Here is a 17,614-nt window from a genome sequence, read left to right on the forward strand (position 1 = left end):
CTTGGTGTGTTCAAGACACAATAAGAGGGCCTATGTGATCAGAGCCATGAGACTAGTGGGGGTGGGGGAGGAGAGCATCAGAGGAGAGATAGAGCCCTGGGAAGTGATGAGAGGAAGGGTTCTGAGCAGAGCGTGGCCACCCACCCCACCCCCCCATCCCTGGCTGCTTCAAAGGATTGTTCTTTTTGTTTTTATCTACATTTTAATAGGTTCGCTCCAGCAGCTGTGGGAGAGCAGACAGCAGGGAGGCCAGTTAGGGGCACGTGGGTGAGGGGGCAGCACAGTGGGCAAAGGTGATTCTGAAGGTGGAGCCAGGAGGACTTGCTGACTGCCAAACACGGGCACGAGCGACAGAGCGAAGCTGAGGACTCCAAGGTTTTGTCCTGAGCAAACTGCCGTTCGCTGAGACAGGAGAGCCTGCAGAGGGCACAGGCTTGCTGAGAACTTTGGATGTTTGGGGTTTATTTTGTGAGTAGTGAGAAACCTAATAGGTGTTCAAGTAAGAGATATCAAGTAAGCGACTGTATACAGAAGCCCAGGCAAGAAGGAGACCTGGCAGCATCAACTTTACCAGATATTTAAAGCCCTGCGACTGGATGCGATCAATAATGAGGCAGTGAGTGAGGATAAGAGATCACAGCCTGAGGAGGAGGCAGCACCCCTGAGCTGGGCAGACAGAGCGGGAGTCCTCCGGGCCCAGTGAGGAAGGGGCAGAGCTGTGCAGAGGGGGGGTCAGAGCCTCCAGGGGTCCCTTCATGCCTTCATCTATGGACCCGCACAGGCCTGCAAGGAAGCTACCTGGGGCCAGGGGAAGGGTCACCTGCGGAGAGTGGAGGGGAGAATCCCCAGCACCCACCCAGGGCCCAGGAGAGTGCCTAAGTCCAGAACCACAGTGGGTCCTCAAGTTCAAGGACACTGGGTGGAGTCGTCAGAAGGTGTTGGCCTCAGTAATGGGGCAAAATGCTGCTCTGGGCCCCCACAAAAGCTTAAAAACAGGACTGAAAGCATCAAACTCTTTCCAAATAGCTTAACTGTATCCCAGAACAAAGTACAGCAATACTTACATGTATAAACAAAGTAAACTTCTCAATGTCTGGCATCCGATCAAAAATTACCTGGCATGGAAAACATTACTCACAACAAGGAGAAAGGCCAACCAATAGAAACTGCTTCAGAAATGACTCAGATGCTAAAATTAGTAGAAAATGACATGAATACCATTATTAGAACATATTCCATAGGTTCAAGATGCCAGAGGTGAGACCAAGCACTGAACATGGTACACACACACCAAGGTGAACTTCTAGAGATGAAACTACAATATGTGAAGTGGAAAATACACTGGATGGGGTTAACAGCGGATGAAATACTGCAGGAAAGATTAGTGACTTTAAAGGCAGGGCAACAGAAATTATCCAAAATGAAACACTGAAAGAAAGACTGGCCAGGAATGAAACAGAGTAGCCGTTAACTGTGGACAAATTCAAGTGCCTGATACATGTGTGACGCAGTTACCAAGGCAGAAGAGAGGGGAGGGGCAGAAAGGCTATCTGAAGAAATAATGGGTGAAAAATGTCCAAATCTGATAAACACTATAAACTCACACACACGCATAAAACAAAACAAAGAAATTAATGAAACTGGAGGACGAAAACCATGAAGAAAACCACATCATAGCACATCATAATCAAACTGCTCAAATCAGAGATAAAGATAAAATCTTAAGAGCAGGCAGTGATAAAAAGGTACCGTGCATACAAAGGAATAAAGATAAGAATGACAGCAGACTTCTGATCAAAAACAACATAAGCCAGAAAACATTTTATTAGGGGTAAAAAAAACACATTAATTTAGAAATCGAAACTTAGCAAAAATATCACTCAAAAACAGAGATAAAAAAATATTTTTTTAGGGCTTCCCTGGTGGCGCAGTGGTTGAGAGTCCACCTGCCGATGCAGGGGACACGGGTTCGTGCCCCGGTCCGGGAGGATCCCACATGCTGCGGGGCGGCTGGGCCCGTGAGCCATGGCCGCTGAGCCTGCGCTCCGCAACGGGAGAGGCCACAACAGTGAGAGACCTGTGTAACGCAAAAAAAAAAAAAAAAATTTTTTTAGATATACAAAAGCTGAACGAATTCATCACCCACAGACCTGTGCTTCCAGATCCACTGAGGGAAGTCCTTCCGGCAAAAGGGAAATGACAGCAAGTGGAGATGTGCATTCACACCGAGGGCTGAGGAGTCCTAGATATGCTACCTGTGGGCTCAATACGAGATGTTGGGTCTTATTGTTTAAATCTATTGAAAAGGGAATTTGCTGGAAAATGTGGTAAAAACATACAGTGGAGTATACAGGAAGGAGATTCTGACACATGCTACAACATGGCTGAATCTGAAGGACATGACGCTCCGTGAAATAAGCCTGTCACCAAGGACAACCGTGTGATTGCATTCACATGAGGTCCCCAGAGCAGTCAAATTTACAGACCGAGAAATGGAATGGTGGTTGTAGGAGGCAGGGGGAGGGGAATGGGAGTGGAGGGTGCAGAGTTACATTTCCGCAAGATGGAAGGAGGTCTGTGGATGGAGGGTGGTGATGGTCGTACAATGTGAATACAGGTGACCCTTGAACAGCAGGTTTCAACTGCGTGGGTCTAGTTATACATGGATTTTTTTCCATAAATACACAGTGGACTCTCCATATTCATGGGTTTCGCATCTACAGATTCAGCCAACCATGGATTGAAATTTCTCTCTGTGGTTGGTTGAATCTGTGGCTGTGGAACTACGGAAAGAGGGTCAACTGCACCATGCCATCCTATCTAAGGGACTTGAACATCCATGGATTTTGGTATCTGCAGGGGCTGCTGGGACCCATTCCCCCACGGATACCAAGGGACCGAATGCCTCTGAACGGTACTCTTCAAGTCAGACGGTTGATGGTCAGTTCTATGTGTATTTTACCACAATTTTAAAAACAGAGGAAATTGCCTGCTTAAAGCAAAAATAGTAACAGCATATGTGGGGCGTGTGAGAAATATGGGGGTAGAAGATCCCCAGCAGCACGGGTGGGGAGAATGGGGGTGAGCTGCTAGGAATGGCAGGTGGCCAGTGGTGAGGCGAAGACCCGGTTATAAACCCTAACGTGACCACTCCGATAACCTCACAAGCAGTTATTCCTAATAAGCAAACAGCAGGCAAAATAGAATCATAAAAAAAATGCTTCTGTCCACCTTAAAGGCCTGGAAGCAGTGACACCCCAGTCGTAGTGACCACAGGTGTACACAGATACCAGAAATTATCAAAGCGTGTGCTTTAAATTTCAGTTATACTTCAACAAAGTGGTTTAAAATAAAAGCGGGATGAGCTGCCTGCACAGGCGAGACCTCCTGGGCGGGGGGCGGGGGGGATGTCACATCTCTCCACGTACCCCCTTCTCTCCTTCTGCAGCAGTAACGACATTGTGCGCTCTGACATTAGGTGTGGCCACGTCACTTGCTGTGTCCCGCAAAATGTCAATGAAAGTGATTCCATCAGTTTCTGAAGGGGTCCTCACGAGCTAATGCATGTGGTGCCCAAGAGACAGCAGGAGCACGTGTGTAGCTGAGACTTGGGGCACCCTGGGTCTACCAATGCCAGGTGGAGCTGAGCCTCTGCCAGCATGAGTGCAGCAGGCAGTCTGAGTGAGAGATGGACTGCATGTATGTTGGGACACCCTTGTTACTACAGCTAACTTAGCCCATCCTGACTGAATACCCCGGCACCACACAGGTCCCATTACAGTGGAAGTTCTGTTTGGCACTAGAAGGCAAACCTATCCAGTGGCCTCCGAGGTCTCTTCCACCTTGAAGACATGAGTTACGTGTCACAAGTGTCAGCAGCCTGGGTGTCTAACTAAGGTTCCCTTTCAAGCCTCCACCGACCTGTGCAGAGCTCAGTGCCTCTCACAGCATCACCCAGGTATTGCTGAGTCCCCGAATACTCAGACACAGGTTGGCTCCTGTCCCCCACCTCCTTCAGTTATCAAGGAAAATCACAGTGACACAGAGACTGTGACCAGCGCCCCTGCCAAGACTGCCTCTGCCAAGGATGCCACGTCCCTTTGTTCCCAGTGTCACCGCCCCCCAGAATGTCAGGGTCATGCTGGATTCTCATCCCGAGCCCTTTCTAAGGCTCCCCTCCAGGGGACCAGGCCGCCGTTCTAGGTCTGACCCTTGTCTAGGAGCCCATCTGTCCCCACTGGTTCCTCCAGAGATACAACGGCCCCTACCCATGTGGGCCTCTGCCAGTCCTGGGGTATAGGACTCCTTGTGAGGCTGCAGCCCCTGAGGCTCCTAATTGCTCGTTAAATGTGACACACTGCCAGGGAGCAAAAAGGAAAGTACCAGGTGCTTCCAGGCCCCACTGACCTGAGGAGGGGTGGGCAAGACCTACTTTGGAAGAAATCCTTCTCCCTTCATTTCCATTAGACAAATTTCCGATGTGCCTAGGATTTTGGAAGGCTCCCCTGAAGAGAAAGGAGAAAATAACTGGAGAGAACACAAATTAATTTTGCAGTAAGTTTCCCTTCCACACAATCAACGGTACCTCAGAATCAAAGCAGTCTCCAAGAATATTTAGGAGAAATGTATTTTCTCTCAAAGATCCAACGCTGCTGAGATGCAAATCATCTTTCCCATTATTATTCAAGGAAGTTGGGCTCCTTCCAACCTCAGCTCTTGAGTACTTCCCTTTCAAGTTGTGATATGCGGCTTTGTATTTGCAAACTAGAACAAAAATGGCTTCTCTGGGTGGTTTTTCCAAAACAAACAGTCTTTTCCATAGGCCTATCTAAGCATTCGTTTTCCACAGTAAAGAGAACTGCTCTCAGCTTTGAAACAGTCGCTTAATTTCTATCACTCTGTCCAGGTTTCACAAATCACGAGGTCCAGTTTCGATAACTCAGTGATTCCTTTCTTATTATCCACAGAAGTTCCTGACAGGAAGAAGCCTTAGGTGTGAAGAATGGGATCACTGTCTTTCTTCTGAAATAGCTCTAATCAGAGTCAGTCTGCTATACACAGGAGTGCAAATCAAACCTAACTTGCACAAAGCCAGATGAGAAAACAACAAAGTGTCCCAGCCACTGAACAAGGGATATATACAAAAGAATTCCAGGAAATTACAGTTCTCACCACATTTCAGGATGGGGCCTCCTCTGTGATTTAGAAGCAAGGATATCTCTTTTCTGCTAGCATCAGACAGAAGAGTAAAATGCCGAGCCAGATAGCCTTTGGAGGGGAGGGGAAGATCTCGGGAAGGTCTGATGCCAATTTGGAGGACAAAGCCACATGGGCTTGAATAAAATGCGTTTCCTGGCATTTTCCCCACCAGCCAAGTCGCTTGGGAGCTTAGCCAGGGCATATTTTTAGTATTCTACTGTGTCTTTTGAACAAGGTTGGGTCTTATGAGATACCACGTGGCCCTGGTCATGCTCCGATGGAGCAAAATCCCAACCAAAAATCTCTTCTCAGTAAATGTTTATCGCTGCATTTCCAACAGAAGGGGATTCTGAATTCAGTTGTGCTCCTTAAATCAAAATATTCAACCAACGACTCGTACCCGTAAAAATGCGTCCGCGGCTGAGAGCCCAGAGATGCTTCCTGCCCAAAGGCCACATTCCCTAAAGTGAGGTGCAGGGGGGCCAACGTCTACAGTCTTCTGGGGACTTTTTGGAACCGGTACGTCCTAAGCTTCTGTCAGTTTCCCCCAGAAGCCAGCTCGGCCCCAGCGGCGACGGCCCCGGCAGGTCAGCCTGCCTCCCCGCCCGCAGGGCTGGCCTCCAGCTGGACACCTGAGGCCACGCACGGCCTCCTAGTTACACATTCAACCCGTCCCCCGGGTTGATCATTCCAGCGCGGAGTAAGTCCTTCCCCGGCCGAGCGCCCCAGATGACGACGACCAAGTCTTTACCGAGGCGGCCAACCTGGTAAAGCGCTGCCTTCCTCGCCAGTGCAGGCACTTTGCCTCCTCTGCGCGAGAAAGGACCCCGCTGTCCCAGCCCCTGTGCCCACCCCGTCACCCCCAGGCCTGCGGACCGCCCTCCCCTCGCCGCCCCGCCCCCGCGCGCCGCCCCCCCCGCGCGCCGACCTCCCCGCGCGCCGACCCGGATCCTCGGCGCCCATCGGCCCTCCCCGCCCCGGCCTCCCCGCGCGCACGCGCGACCACATTGGGGGCCGGGCCTCGCGCCCCTTCCCTCCTCCCCTGCCCGCTCCGCCGCGTCCTGACCGGTGGGGGGGCGGGGCCGTGCGCCTGCGCGGAGCGGACAGTCTGGCGGGGCCGCAGCCGCGGAGTGGCAGGCAGTTGCCGTGGGGACCGCGGGCCCCGCCCTCCTCCGGTCCTCTGCCCGTGGCGTTCCCCACCAAGGCGTGGCCGACGACCCGGCTTCCCTGCCGCCGGCCCGGCGGAGCTGCAGACGGTGCCCCGCGAGAGGCGGAGCCGCTCCCAAGATGTCGCAGACGGCCATGTCCGAGACCTACGGTACGAGGCGGGGGCGCGGGCCGGGGCGCGGGTTCCCGGGCTTGCGGGCCGGGGTGGGGTGCTGGGGGCCCGGCCTTGCGGGCCGGGGTGGGGTGGGCGCGGGCGGCGGGGCGCGGATCCGAGTGCCGGGGCGCCGGCCGGCCGAGTGTGGCCAGTCTACGTGATCTGCTTCTCCGAGTGTCCTCTTGCTGGTTCTCCGCGTTCACGCCGGTAGGGTTTCCCTTTCTTAGTCTGATATCAGTAGTCAGGGTTTGGGAAGCCAGTTGGAGACTCGGCTTATCTGCGATATTGTCCCTAGCAAGGGATGTGAAGGACTTGAGGCGACGCCTGCAGTTGAGTGTGCTCCTCGACTATTGCACTTTGAGCTTTCCTAGATTGGAAGTCTTCCTTTGCACTGAAATTACAAGGACTTATCGATAGGCAAGTTCATCCATTTCTATTTCCAGAGACTTTTCAGGCTGCGTGATGGCTCTTTATAAACGTGTCTTTTTAAGACCATAAGCACCTCCGAAGCACAGCCCAGTCTGCTTGATCTTTGCTTCCTCTGTAGCACCCACACCTGAAGGCACCCAAGAGAGATTTTTTTTTTAAATAAACGAAAGCCTTCCCGATTCATAAACTGTGTTTGTTTTTGTCCTGCGTGGTAAAAATAAACAACATAGTACACTTCTGCTTTGTATCAAGGTTGATGAGGTGTTCACCAGTCTGGAATCACTCTCAGATGTGTGCATTCTCAGATTAAGTCTGATTTGGACTTTACAGTCCCAGGGAGGGGCTCAAGTTCAAAACCATTACTTCTCGTCAAATCAGTCGTGTCTCCTCCGTGTGTCCTGACATGCTGCCCCCTTTCCCATCAACAGATAGGTGTGGACCGGCTTTATGGGCCGGCATGGTTTCCAACACTACAAGGTACCCACCGGCACTGCGCTGCTCTCAGGGAGTTTACGGTCCAGGGGGGGATACAATGTTAATCCAGGTATGATACTAATGAATGTTAAAAACTTAAGGCAGGAGTTCTGAAGGAATGTGGTCTCTGAAGGTATGTTAGAAAGAAACCTGACCCAGACCCAGGCCAGGGAGGCGTTAACCAGTGCGCACATACCCAGGCCCTGAGGGATCCAGGGTCCCTGTTAGAGGAGTGTGGTTGAGGCCCCTTGGCCCCTGGGCATTTGCTTCACCTTCAGCCACTCCTGTGACTGGTACCTGCCCTGTTCTTGGTAACGCTGGGAGCAGGATGGCTGTTCCTAGAAGGCTTAGGAAGTCCGACAGGACGTCCCTGGCTTGTAAGGATCAGTGTCATGGGAGCTTCTGATGCTACAGCACCTGTCACATCCACGTGGTCTGCCTCTGTCTGTAGAGAACCACAGTCAGGTTTCCTAAAGAAAATCCATTTCTCCAGCAAGTTTTGGTTATGCTTTTGCTTTTTCTTTATTTTCAAGCGCTCCTTTGCCCACACTTTGTTTTTTCCTCTGACCCGGAGAAAGGAGCACATGGGAGGGGTGGAAAGTCCAAGTAGGAAACCAAGTGGGGTTATGAGTTAGGAGGAATATGGGAAGATAGAGATTTTGTTCTTCAGTTGTGTCATATGAAGCAATAACGTTGGTAAAATCTGGCATCTCCACTTCAGACAGAGCTCATCAAGCATCACGGGTTAACTGATCAGATTCTGTTCATCAGGCTTTGACCTTTAGTGTTCTTATTTCATGGTACCTGCCAAATATGTTTTTTATTTTTATTTTATTTTTTATTTTTTTGCGGTACGCGGGCCTCTCACTGTTGTGGCCTCTCCCATTGCAGAGCACAGGCTCCAGACCCGCAGGCTCAGCGGCCATGGCTCACGGGGCCCAGCCGCTCTGCGGCATTTGGGATCTTCCCGGACCGGGGCACGAACCCGTGTCCCCTGCATCGGCAGGCAGACTCTCAATCACTGCGCCACCGGGGAAGCCCTGTTTTTTACTTTTAACTAACTGAATTTAATCCTTCCCTCTAGTAGAAGAAACTCATAGAAATTAGTTTTAGGAAGAGCAAATGTGGCACTTGAAAGTGCCAACCCAAAATAAAAGTCACCCGAAACCAAGTCCTAAGCTATCACCTTCACTTATCATTGGTAGATTGGCACAGCATTGGTTCCCAAAAGGAAAACAGTCAGGTTCCCTGCTTCTGGACGTTTGCCTGTTAGGTAGCTGGTAAAGGAATGTTTTGCCTAATCTTTAAATTCCTTTGTACTCTGTGCTCATTTTCTCCCTTCTGGAAAAGGAGTCTCTCTAGCTTGACAGGTATACGATGAAACATAAAGAACCACTGCTGACCAGTGTACTGCTAATGAGCTCTGTCTACTTGCCTTTTCGCTTATTAAGGCAGTATTTCACCTGCCAGGGACTGAATAGTGTTCAGTATTTTGCTGCTCTGAAAGCACCAACCACATGAATAACATATGTTATGTAATACTTTACTTAATATTGTAATACAACATTGAAATCTCGAACACATAGGTTTCTGATTGAAACCCTCCCTCTGAATATCCCTAAACCGAAACAGTGTTTCCCAGACATTGTTAGATCCACAGCATTCTTAATGCTCTGGCCACTTAGTATGGCTTGGGGCTTCCCAAGGAGCTCCAGACTGGCTGATCAGAAATTGCCTTTAATTTCTGATACCAAGATCTGTGAGACAAAACGAACGAACTGAATAGGTAGTATCAAGCAGTGATGTTCAGAAAGGAGCTGAGAAGCGTAAGTGGTGTAGAACAGCGGTCCCCGACCTTTTTGGCACCAGGGACCGGTTTTGTGGAAGACAGTTGTTCCATGGACGAGGGGGCGGGGAGGGTTCAGGCGGTAATGCCAGTGACGGGGAGCGACGGGGAGCGCCGGGGAGCGACGGGGAGCGACGGGGAGCTGCGGATGAAACTTTGTTTGCTCGCCACCGCTCACTTCCTGCTGTGCCGCCCAGTTCCCAACAGGCCACGGACGGTAATGGTCCGCAGCCCTGGGGTTGGGGACCCCTGGTGTAGAAGATGCTAGAAATTAAAAAAAAAAAAAAGTAAGGGCCGAGGCAGTTTGAGAGTGAGGAAAAGTCTAAGCCAAATCTCTGTACACACTGGACTTTATGCGTTCTACAGTGACAACAATTTATGAAGCCAGGACACAAATTGTTGGTCATATACTAGTTTTATTAGTGATACAGTATATACTCAATATTTTTATTTTGTGCTTTATTTTGAAAGTATTAGAACACTTGACATGTAACTTTGAGAATTATCAGGACATGTTCTTTTTAGAATGTTATCACTATAGGCTGCTGTGGGTTGAATTGTGTCCCCTAAAAGGTATGTTCAAGTTCAGGTCCTAAGCCCAGGCAACCTGTGGATGTGACCTTATTTGGAAATAGGGTCTTTACTGATGTAATCAGGTTCAGATGAGGTCATGTTGGATTAGGGTGAGCTCTCATTCAATGACTGGCATCCTTATAGGTTGAGAGGAATTTGATATAGACACATGGAGGGAAAATGTGATGTAAAGACAGGCTGAAGTCGAAGTGATGTGACTGCAAGCCCAGGACCACCAAGGATGGCCGGCAGCCACCAGAAGCTAGGAAGAGGCAAGGAAGGGTCCTTCCCTGGCATCCTCAGAGAGAGCCTGGCCCTGCCAGCACCTTGACTTTGGACTTCTAACCTAGAACTATGATACTACAAAATAAGCCATCCAGTTTGTGGCGTTTTGTTATAGCAGCCATAGTAGGAAACTAATACATGGGCGTTGGTAGTCAAAATATGATTCAGGGAGAAATTCAGGCTTGATAAAGCAAAGTGGAGTGAGGAGAACATTCTAGGCAAAGGAAATAACGTCTTCAGAGTCATCTGGTTCCAATGAAGTGTGAAAAACTTGCTGTTAGGGAAATCACCTAAATTGCCATTACTGTGTTCTGTTAGACAGGGCATGTAAAAAATGTCAACAAAGGAAGCATGTAACATCAGAATAAAGAACATTTCTCTAAATTGAATACATTTATCGTTTTAAATGTTTGTATTTTTCTTTTTCTCACCATTGAAAATTGGTGAACAAGAACCAAAGTTTGGGGAACACTACAACCACCGTGGTTCTCAACTCATGTGCCCCGAGCCCCCTGGTGTGTTAAGATGCAGATTCTGGTTTTGCATATTCACTTCTGCACCTGCCCAGCTCCCAGGCTGTGCATGCACTGTTGGTCCAAGGACCACAACTGCATATCAGGACACTATTCTGTACAATGCCTCCAGGCCCTAGAACTTTGAAAACATTGTTCTTTGGAAAATCAGAAGTTTATGAGAATTTTTCATGGTCATTTGAACTATAAAGCATTCCAATCCTTGCCTGTCATTTGCCTTTCTCTGAAGTCTCCTAAATATTTCTAGCCACATCAGTCCCTCAAGCTAAATATCTTGTTTTCAACTCCCTACCTACCTATTGCATGTGGATGGCCTAGAGGTAGCCTACCCCATGTCCCAAACCCAACTAATTACCCGTTGCTATTCCCCAGATACCCATTTGCCTAAGAGATGATCTTTGCTCTGAATATTTTTTTGGAATGAGAAGAAAGCTGAAGTTTCTTTGATTTTTTTTTCTCCTAAACCATCCATTAGAGATTGCTCAGACTGATGTAATAGATTTTTCCCCCCATTTCTAACAAATCCATTAGAATACTCGCCAGTGGAAATAGCTTGAGGGAAAACCTGTGATTCCTCTGTGTCCTGTCTGTAACACTTGTCTTTGGACGTCACTGCTTTCTCTGCCAGTCTCATCTTGGTAATGGACTGAGTTCCATGTGTTTAAAGAAGACTTTTGCTTCTCTGTAGCTGTGAATATGAATCAAAAGCTAAAATGATGGGCAGGATACTATTGTCTAAAGGCGGATCAAGCAAGGCAGATGTAGAGGATAGGGTACTGCAGCACAACACATAAGTCAAACGAACACTGTCTGTCTACAAATTGTCTTCCTTTGTAATCCCCACTAAGCTTTCTAAACAAAAATAAGTTTACATTGAGAGAGATTTGGCCAGTAACTAAACCCCTGATGATGACGGTTGTGACACCTGGGAATCATGCCTGATTGCTCTGCCACAGCTAGATGCAGCCCTGCACTACGCTACAGAACAGGAATTGCTTATATGGCAACACGTAGTGACCTTGGCCTTCTGATTCTTCCTATTTCTCTTATATGCTGTGTTTTGGGCAGTTAAGAAGTCGTAAAAAGCAGCTCATATTTAGAAATGGGGGGGAGGGACACCATTCATAAAGTGCTGATACTTTATGAATGAGACGATGTATTTTAGAGGGAGGTTTATCATTTTTCAAATGTGAAGTTTTAATCTTCCAGAAGAGACTGCGGACTTAAAAACACAGCATCTTTCCCTCCTTTGTTGTAATTTAAAATATTGTTACGTGCCACGTGCTCGCTTCGTTACAGAAGTTTCTCTGGTTCACTTGCTTACACGGGTTATGATAGGAGTCCTCATAAAATAAACACCCAGCTTTGCTGCCTGTGGGGACTGGCGGATCGATTTTGCAATTCAGTCAACTCTTGATGGTGGCAAAGCACATCTCTTTCAAGACTAGACCGTAAGCTCTTTGAAAGCAGGGGACTGCTTGCATGACTTTCTGTCCCCCATGCTGTGACCAGCCCCTGGACAGCCGTCAGGGAATGTTGAATGAACCTTCACTTTGATTCCACTGGGGAGGTGGTATATTTTCCTCTCAGTTACAGGATGTGAAACAAAATGTCAGGATGAATAGAAAAGCTGACTGGAAGATGTAGTTTAACTCTTTTCTTTATGGTAGAAGTCTACCAGTTTTTTACATTGTATGTAATATAAATGAAATTCTAATTAAAACCTCTCCAAAGAGGTCACACAGGCATCCTTTTTGAGAATGGACTTCCCTTGGGAAGTCACATCTGAAATCAGCTCCCAGCGGTTGGAGCTGAGGGCTGCAGAGGCACCATTGCTTTGTTTCCGGGGCAGTAGCCCTTGACCGCTGCCCATTTGAACGTAACTGCACCTGCAGAGAGAACATGATGGTCGTATGGCAGCTGGCTGGCCTGCAGGTGCGAGAGCCCAGAGGCAGGCCTCAGTGTGTCCATCAGGCACTTCAGGGAGGCTGGCACCCTGCCCTGGGGCCTGGGGTACCCAGGCAGACTTCTTCCCACCCTGGGGACAGACACCAGGTGACCGGAATCTGTGTTCACCAAACATTCAAATGCCCGGCAGTTGGTCGTTATTAAATACATTCGTTGAATGCACTCCCCTGGTTCTAAATCCATGTTTACTTAACCACCTTCTGATTATAAATTGACTCTACATGATCAAAAATAAAATTTTTTAGAAATTATGCTTAAAAGAAAACTTGTGTTCAATAGATAATGGATTGTTAGCTCTTTTGGTCATTTTCTCAGGTGGAAGGTTTCCAGCTGCAAGTGGCATAGGTAATATGAAAGTGTTTTTTTTTCATTTTAGAGCACTTTATTCAGGTATTGGTCTGTCGGAATTCATTCTAGTGCACTCTTCTTGTTGAGTTTGAACATGTATTTTTGAAAATGGCTATAGATGAGGTTTCAGGGCTGGTTGATTCAGAAGCTCAGCCATGTCAGCAAGGACCTAAATTTTTAACATCTCTCTCCTCTGGCTGTACTATCCTCATCCCCTGAGCCAGAAAACGGCTACTGTTTGTAATCTGGGTACCCTTCCTTGTTTACATCCATAGAAAAGAGGAGTACTTTCCCATGTTTATGAAATAAAGTCATCCCCATCTGATTGGACCAAGTTAGGTCAAGTGCCTGCCCTGGACCAGTTACAGGCAGGGTAATGCCTTGCTCTCTTTAGCTGAAACCTGTGTTTCTAATCTAGTCTCAGGAAGGGAGAAGGGGCCTGGGAATCGGTTTATAAAAACAGTGCCTGTCCTGGAGTTCTGGGGTCCTGTTTCCCGAGGTTACTGTGACTCCTTGCGGGAAGGCTGTTAGGCAGACAACATCTACCGCAGCAGTGCCTCCTAGTCTCCAAAAAATGTCAGCTGTGGTTCAGTTTGAACTTGTTTCTTCCAGTTAGTGATTTTCCTGAAGTAGAGGACAGACTTAGATGTCCCTTCTCCAATGGGGAGGACGCAGCAGAGTTGTGGAAAGAGCACGGACCTCCACCGTGGGCGAGCACAGATGGGAGAACCTGATCTTCTTAGGAAGAGCGAAATTTTTCTTGTTATTTTGCAGACACAATATACTTGCCTTTGACCTTAGTTCTCATTGTCTCTGTGAAGCTGATAAAAATATTTGGTGTTTTGAAGACTAACATTTACCTTCAGAACCACTTTACCTTTAACCATTTACCTTCAGAACCACTCATACTTTGCGGGGGGGGGGACGGGGAATGGAAGTCAGTTATTTGGTGGCCATTGCTGTTTCCCCGCTTTTCATAAATTAACACCTTGAGTAATTTTGTCATAAACTTGTACGTAATTTTGAAATCCTTCTCCTCCATTTCGTCTCTGATCACTGATGACCCCCTGGATCTCATTGCTCTAGTGCATGTGCTAGACACACACTGGATGTTTGATAACGAGTCAGAATCGATCTCTAACTCAGGACACAATTGGGAGGTGGGCGCTGAAGCCTGTACCTTCTCAACTAATGCCGGCGACCTTTCCCGTTCACATGGGGTGCTTTCATTGCTGTGTAACCTCTAAAATTGCAGATACTATTATGGTACTCGAGGCTTTCTCCAAAGTTGTAGTTCAGAAAGACACGTTTTCTGTATGAATCCTCAAATACAAAAATTACTGTTCAACTTTTCTCTTTTCATTACCCCAGTTGGAGTGTTCTCTGAAACATTTTGACAAACAGCTTGCCCTTATTTCTTCATATAATTTTATCCTCTCGTATACTTCAATCAGATTTAACATTCTACTCTTTAAAGTATTCAAACTTATTTCCTGGTTAAGGATAATTGTTTTTTATTAGGTCTCTTCATTTCTGTCTGCTTCACTGGACGCCAACTTCCTTTTCTGGGCAGTTTCTACTTTAGGAGAAGAATTCCTTTTCTTTTTTTTCTTTTCTTTTTCATATTATTACATCAAGTAGGTATCACCTAAGAACTTGCGGTTTTGATGCTGGGTCGCTGGCCAGGCTCACTCACCTGCGAAGGAACCTCAGTCCCCCAGTGGGTCTGACCCACACGAGCGTGTCCGCACAGTCTCAGAGCCTGTCCGTGACCTTGAGCAGCCCCTGGGGTCTGTGCTGAGAATGTTAAACCCACCGTGTGACAGCTCCTCTTTGCCGTCATTTAACTCAGGCTCAGGCAAAGCCCCAGTGCCGCTGCCACCAGCCAGGCTGCTCGCCGCCTGTCGCGCCGCCATCCATAGGTCACTGCTCTCCTGCCACCCAGACCGGCCGCCTCGCCTAAGCCAACGCTCCACCAAGGGTTTTGCTGCTTGACTCCCGCTGCCCAGTGAACCAGAACTGTTTTTTTTTGGAAGCACTACATGTCATCTGATGTTCTGTGCGGCACTTTGTCCTCCTTGTTGCTGTTCCCTGGTGTCCTCGGGGCTGTTCCTTACCCCCCAAGGTCCCCTGGTCTGGGGTCCCGCTCTCTACTACAGCCCCTCGTCCACCCTGGGCGACGGCGGGGTCCCCGCTTGGATTCTCAGTTCCTCGATGTCGTTGCCTGTCCCCTTCTCCGCCTTCTCTTCTGCCCCCACTTTGAGGCCCTCACGTCCCCGGCTGCTCTCTGGACGTTGTCACATGCCCCGTCCCGGTCACCCTCCCCCGCCCTCCCCCTTAGGAGCTGCGGGCTCCCAGCCCCTTCTTTTGAGGCGATGAGCACCCACGTGCGCCCACGCCTTTCCTTCGCCTCTTCCTCAGCTGCGCGCGCGCTGTGACCCGACCCTGGTTCCCCACCATGTGCCCTGCCCGCTGCCCTGCGGGCAAAGCTCTTCTCCGATTGAGACCTCTGTAGACGGATGGCCTGTGCATCCGGCTGGGTGCTCGGGGTGCCTGGCCACCCTTCCCTCTCTCCTGGCTGGCTCGCTTTTCCTCTGCATCTGCTGTTTTAAACTTTCGTTGATCTCAAGCCCTCAGCTCACCTCCACCAGGTGACAGGAAGAGGAAGGTGCCGTGCCGAGGAGACTCCCTGCCCTGCCGCCCCTTCTCCGCCTGTCTTCACCTCCACACCTCACCTTAGCCCTGGTCCTGCTGACTCAAGAAAGGAGGTCTCTGTCGCGGCGGACACTAAGCCCTGCCTCCTGCCTCACACCTCATCTCTCAAGGCTTAGGGACGTGTGTCACCAGTCATCCCTTTTCCGCTGGTCACTTCCCACCTGCTGGCATCCACACTGCACTTTCCCCTCACTGACCTGGCCCTTCTTTCCATCCCAGCCAAGCTCTGGTCAGAGCTGCCAGCGCTTTTTATCTGCAGCCTCTCGCATCCCCCGCCCTTCAGCAGCCCACCCTCGGCCCCAGCTCCAGTGGCCTGGCTTACCTCGGGGTGCTGGGGGTGACCTTACCGAGCTTCCGTTCACAGCACTTAGAGGAGCCACCTGCCCAGATCTCCTCCATGGTCGTCGGCATTTGAAGTGTGATCTCTGAATCTGCACCCACAACATGGATACGTCCTCAGAACCTTCAGGCTTTCTTACCTCAGTTGTTGGTATCACTGACCAGCTGGTCCCTAAGCCGGAAACCCAGGACCCCTTCTCAGATGACCGACCCACTGTCCCAGCGCCTTTTCTGCCAGGAAGTGGAATACACGGAATGAATCCCGCAGTCAAGGCTGTCATCCACCTTTGCTTCCTTTCTGACCTCTGGAAACCTTAAAAGCAGAACCAGTACTTGGAGAAACAAGGAAGGCAGAGGCCATCTGGTCTACTCAGCGTGACTTGATTTTCTTGAGGCTGAAGGTCAGTGGTGGAGCGGATGTGCGGGGCTCTTAGTGCCCCTTTCTGGCCCAGTGCCCGGCTCCCCATCACTCGTTACTGTCACTGTAGCCACAGTCATACTGTAGCATGTGCTGCCGATCTGCTGTGGTCCGGGAAATTGGAGGTTGCTTGAAATGAGTGTAAAAACAAGTCAGTAGGGCTTCCCTGGTGGTGCAGTGGTTGAGAGTCCGCCTGCCGATGCAGGGGACACGGGTTCGTGCCCCGGTCCGGGAAGATCCCACATGCCGCGGAGCGGCTGGGCCCGGTGAGCCATGGCCGCTGAGCCTGCGCGTCCGGAGCCTGTGCTCCCCAACGGGAGAGGCCACGACAGTGAGAGGCCCGCGTACCGCAAAAAAAAAAAAAAAAAAAGTCAGTAGGTTCCAAATGAGGTTTCCCCCATGGAGTTAATCCTTTGGCTTTGTGTTAGCTGCTTCAGCGGAGGCCATTTTTTCCTGATCCAATTTTGTCCGTGTTCCTCAATGACTGACTTTTGCCCAAGACTGGTTTCTAATTATTCAATACCTTTCCTGTTACCTCATTTAACATTTCTCATGCAAAATTAACAATACATTAGTAGCGTATATCCCTTTTAGGTTTTCTATTTTGGGATATGCTCTTTCCCCCACCCTCAAGCTTAGCTCATTCTGAGGAAACCCTCATAATGATCATAAGTCGGATGCAAAAAATTTCTTTGTGATTTTGAGCAAAGTGACATCGACTGTAGTAGAACAACATCAAATCCAACTGAAGTAGACATAATTATTTAGCTCACAATTAGTTATCATATACAACCTAACAATGTGCCCTACACATCCCCCCATAAATTACTCTGTAACATGCCTAGTTACCTGCTCCTGGTAAGCCTTTTTTGTAGCTGTTAAGCACTGTACACTTGTCATATAAAACATACATGATATGCAATGTGTATGTCATCCAACTTCCAGCAAGGAAAGAGGGGGGAAAAAAAAACAACCGCAGATCATAAAAACAAAAGAAATCAGTAAAGCCAGCGAGCGCACTTTCTACCAAACCCATGGATATGGGCCTCGTGAGTGAAAGCCTCACTGCTGTGAAAAACCAGCCAGCCTCACGCCCGAGGAGAGAGTGCCAGGTTTTGTAGATGATGCCACTCAGCTCCGAGGAAGCCTGTGAAATCCAGAGCCCC

The 17,614-nt window shown here is 49.1% G+C and overlaps 1 protein-coding gene across 1 annotated transcript in view; it reads left to right on the plus strand.

Moving 5' to 3' along the window:
* The first annotated feature begins 6,234 nt into the window (after nucleotides 1-6,234).
* RAB4A (RAB4A, member RAS oncogene family) overlaps nucleotides 6,235-17,614 on the plus strand; it is a 55,238-nt gene continuing 43,858 nt past the window's right edge. The window contains exon 1 of the mRNA XM_049697420.1: nucleotides 6,235-6,517. Coding sequence (XP_049553377.1) covers nucleotides 6,487-6,517 — 31 coding nt within the window. The 5' untranslated portion in view covers nucleotides 6,235-6,486. The remainder of the gene's footprint in view (nucleotides 6,518-17,614) is intronic.

Source organism: Orcinus orca, chromosome 14 (assembly GCF_937001465.1).
Source record: "Orcinus orca chromosome 14, mOrcOrc1.1, whole genome shotgun sequence".
Classification (NCBI taxonomy): domain Eukaryota; kingdom Metazoa; phylum Chordata; class Mammalia; order Artiodactyla; family Delphinidae; genus Orcinus; species Orcinus orca.